This window comes from Triticum aestivum, chromosome 4A (genome assembly GCF_018294505.1).
Source record: "Triticum aestivum cultivar Chinese Spring chromosome 4A, IWGSC CS RefSeq v2.1, whole genome shotgun sequence".
Lineage (NCBI taxonomy): Eukaryota > Viridiplantae > Streptophyta > Magnoliopsida > Poales > Poaceae > Triticum > Triticum aestivum.
Genome location: NC_057803.1, coordinates 61,387,495 through 61,390,935, shown reverse-complemented (window position 1 = coordinate 61,390,935; position 3,441 = coordinate 61,387,495). Strand labels below are relative to the sequence as shown.

Sequence of the window (3,441 nt, the reverse complement as noted above, 5' to 3'; positions counted from 1 at the left end):
TCGTGCAATGTAAAATTTTGTTCACATATCTTCAAAAGAGTTCATACCATTCAAAAAAATACCATTTGATTTTTCAAAAAATGATTGACATTTTAAAATAATCATGCCATATAAAAAATTGTACCATTTAAACAATTGTTCGTTACACTAAATAAATGTTCACATGTTTTCGAAAATATTCATGAAAAAAGTAGCATATTAAGAATGTATTAAAAAGTGTTCAATGTGTATTTGAAAAAAATTTAACATGTATTTAAAAATGTTCATAAGTTTTAAGAAAAACCGTACACTAAACCAGGCAGATTAAAAAGCAACAACTCTAAAAAAAGGAAAGGAAAACTGAAAATAAAATGGAAACAAAAAATGGAATATACTAGAGAAATGTGTGATACATTAATAAGGAGTAACATTGTACTTTCCTCAACGAGCAGTTGACCAGATAAAAACACCACAGGACAGTGTAGGAGAAAAACAATGGCAAAAACAAACTCTTCAATGCACAAATCCTCCGCGCTAAACGCCATGAAAACCTCCTACTTTGGAAGATCATACTCCCTATCCTATAGCACATTTCCTGTGCGAGCCTTATATACTCCTAATCGACCGTCTTCTCTCATACCTGCAGATCATACATACACGTAATATAATGGCGTAAAGTTGTTGCAAACCCAACGAGCTCCCCTGGAATGTCACTAGTGTGTTTGCATGTAACCGGTGCTCACGAACATACGGCAATGCCATCCGGTACCGGTGCCTGCCCCGGCTTGGCAGCGGAGAAGGACGCGTCCAGCCACCCCGCCTTCTTGGCGCGCTCGACGTAGCAGCCGAGCTGCTTCCCGGCGTCCGGCACGTCGAGCGCGAGGTCGTCGACGCAGTCGGCGACCCTCTGGAAGCCCTTGGTCATCTGGTTCGGCGTGATCAGGCCGCGGCCGTAGCACTCGCTGAGCAGGCCCCAGAGGCGCTCGTCCTTGTCCCGCTTCTCGATGATCGCCACCAGCGCCTTCTTCACCACCTCGTGGTGGAAGAACGGCATCCCGAGCTCCTTGATGCACCGGCACGCCTCCCGGACGCCGCCGCCGCTGTCGTACTCCTGCAGCAGCTTGCCGATCTTGTCCTTCACCTCGCTCAGCTCCCACCCGGCCTTCCCGGTGCCACCACCGCCCCAGCACCGCAGGATCCGCTCCGCGGAGAGCTTTGCTCCGAGCATGGCGTGGGCGTTGCGCAGAGCCAGCATCCCGGGGGAGCCCGCGGCCTTGCGGCGGCCGGCCTCCTCCTCCACCGCCTCCAAGTCCGACGGCGCTATAACCTCGTCGACCACTGACCTGGCAAAGAACATGGTCAGGTCCTCGACGATGGCGGGGTTGTCCAGCGCGGCGTCCTCGGCGCAGTCGACCAGGAGGTGGAACCCTGCGACGACGTGCTCCGGCGGCATGCAGATCGAGGACAGCAGCACGGAGGCCATCTCTTTCTCGCGGTTCTTCCGGTCCATGGCGAAGCTGATGAGCTTCTTGACGAAGATGGCGTTGAAAAAGCAGGAGCACGAGCTGTTCTCAGCCTCCAGCCGGCTCACCGACTCGATGATGTCCCCTGTCAAGAAGTACTCGTGTATGCTCGCCACGGCCTTCGCCTTGAACCTCTTGACGGCGGGGTCGTCCTCGACGACCTTCTTCGGCTCCGACCCCAACGGTTTCAGGGACGACTCGCACAGCCAGCCCTCCGACGAAGCCTTCAGGATTATGGATTTCAGGAGACACCTCGCGTTTGGCACGTCGAGCGTCAAGTCGTCAACAGAGTCGATCATACGGTTGAAGCCTTTGATGATCTGACTCTCGTTGATGACACCTTGGTCCGACGCCGACTTGAGGAGGTCCAGGATGTGGCCCTCGGCCGCGCCGCCGCGCTCGATGGCGAGAACGAGCGCCCGCTTGACGACGTCGTGGTGGAAGAAGGGGATGTTGAGTTCCCTGATGCACCGGAAGGCCTCGGCCGTGTCGCCGGCGGCGAGGTACTCCTCCAGGATGTCGGCGATCCTGGCCTTGGCCTCCTCCACGGTGATGTTCTTGATGCCGCCCCACCTCTGCAGGATGATCTCCCCGTGGTGCGGCACGGACAGGTAGCTCTTCTCCGCCCTGCGGATGACCTCGGCGCCCTTGCAGCCGTCGGGCAGGCACGGCAGCTGCTTCGCCAGGAACGCCGGGGGCAGTATGTCGTCGACGATGGCGCGGGCGACGAAGACGGCGAGGATGTCGACGGCGTCGGGCGTGTCGACGGAGAGGTCGTCGCAGGCCTCGGCGAGCTTGCAGAAGCCCTTGTAGACCTGCGGGCGGTCGATGACGTCGCCGTAGAGCGAGGAGAGGAGCACGGCCGCCATCTCCTTCTCCCTGTCGTGGCGGTCCATGGCCACCGAGACGAGCTTCTTGACGAAGTAGTAGTGGTAGCAGGGCACGCGCAGCTCCCGCAGCTCGCTCGCCGTGGCGGCCACGTCGTCCGTGGAGAAGTACTCCTCCACGATCGTGGTGGCCTTCCTCTTGAACTGGAGGAACTCCTGGGAGGTCACCGTCGGGGTGGGCAGCTGCTCCACGTCCTGAACCATTCCCCGCCGTTCCGTGAAAAACGCCGCGAGCCGCAACACGAAAATGCATGCGCCGATCAAGAGAACTCAGGTTCGTTACCTCGGCGGCGGCGACGGCGGGGCATTTGATCGGCGCCCGGCGCGCGGGCGGAGCGAGGCCGTCCTCCATCATCGATCGGGGATCAACCCTCTGCAAGTCCGTTATTATACCGTCCAATTAGGCGCCGTGAGGTGCAGATGGCCTCACCAGATGGAGGCGCCTTGGACACAGAGCTCCGGCCGGTTACATGTACAGGTACGATCGGTTAGAAGGAATCAATCAATCAACATGGAACGAAAATGTTGAGGAGCTCCCGTATTATTCTGGCTGCCTTCCGTAGGGACAGCTCTGCCTCAGGGAGCGATTGAGAGAGAGCTGTGAAGAGCAAGCGCGAAGGATGGGGCGCTTTTTATCTCCTCATGCATGCCTCCTCCCCGGGAAACAGGAGGGAGGAGCGGGAGGGGTGGCATGGCCGCATCACTGGAAGACGACGGTCCAGGGCAGGGTGCATGCGTACGCGGAGATGAACGACACGCGTTGCGTGGGGCAACAGGCAGTTGGGTCGGAGGTGAACTGGTGGACGTGCGTTGACATAGCGCCGAACCGAGCAGAGGGAGCAGAATGGGTCACCACAAATTTGCAAAGCCAAGACACGGGGTTTTGATTCCGGAACTATTCCACACACGATAATTTCTATAAAGAATGTCCGTGCATTGCTATTGGTTACAATATATTTAAATAAATCAAATAAATGATTAAAGCCGTCTTCAAACTTGAAGCTTATTTTTCCGTCATACATTTTGGTTATGTTTGGATGTCAAACGGACGC

The 3,441-nt window shown here is 55.8% G+C and overlaps 1 protein-coding gene across 1 annotated transcript; it reads right to left on the bottom strand.

Moving 5' to 3' along the window:
* Window positions 1–346: 346 nt before the first annotated feature.
* Window positions 347–3,032, bottom strand: LOC123081754 (MA3 DOMAIN-CONTAINING TRANSLATION REGULATORY FACTOR 2-like). The gene is made up of 2 exons (XM_044504288.1): window positions 2,673–3,032; window positions 347–2,584 (listed from the first exon to the last, which is right to left on the bottom strand). Exons 1-2 carry the CDS (start codon window positions 2,742–2,744, stop codon window positions 719–721), a joined length of 1,938 nt encoding a protein of 645 aa, XP_044360223.1. The 5' UTR covers window positions 2,745–3,032; the 3' UTR covers window positions 347–718.
* Window positions 3,033–3,441: the final 409 nt, after the last annotated feature.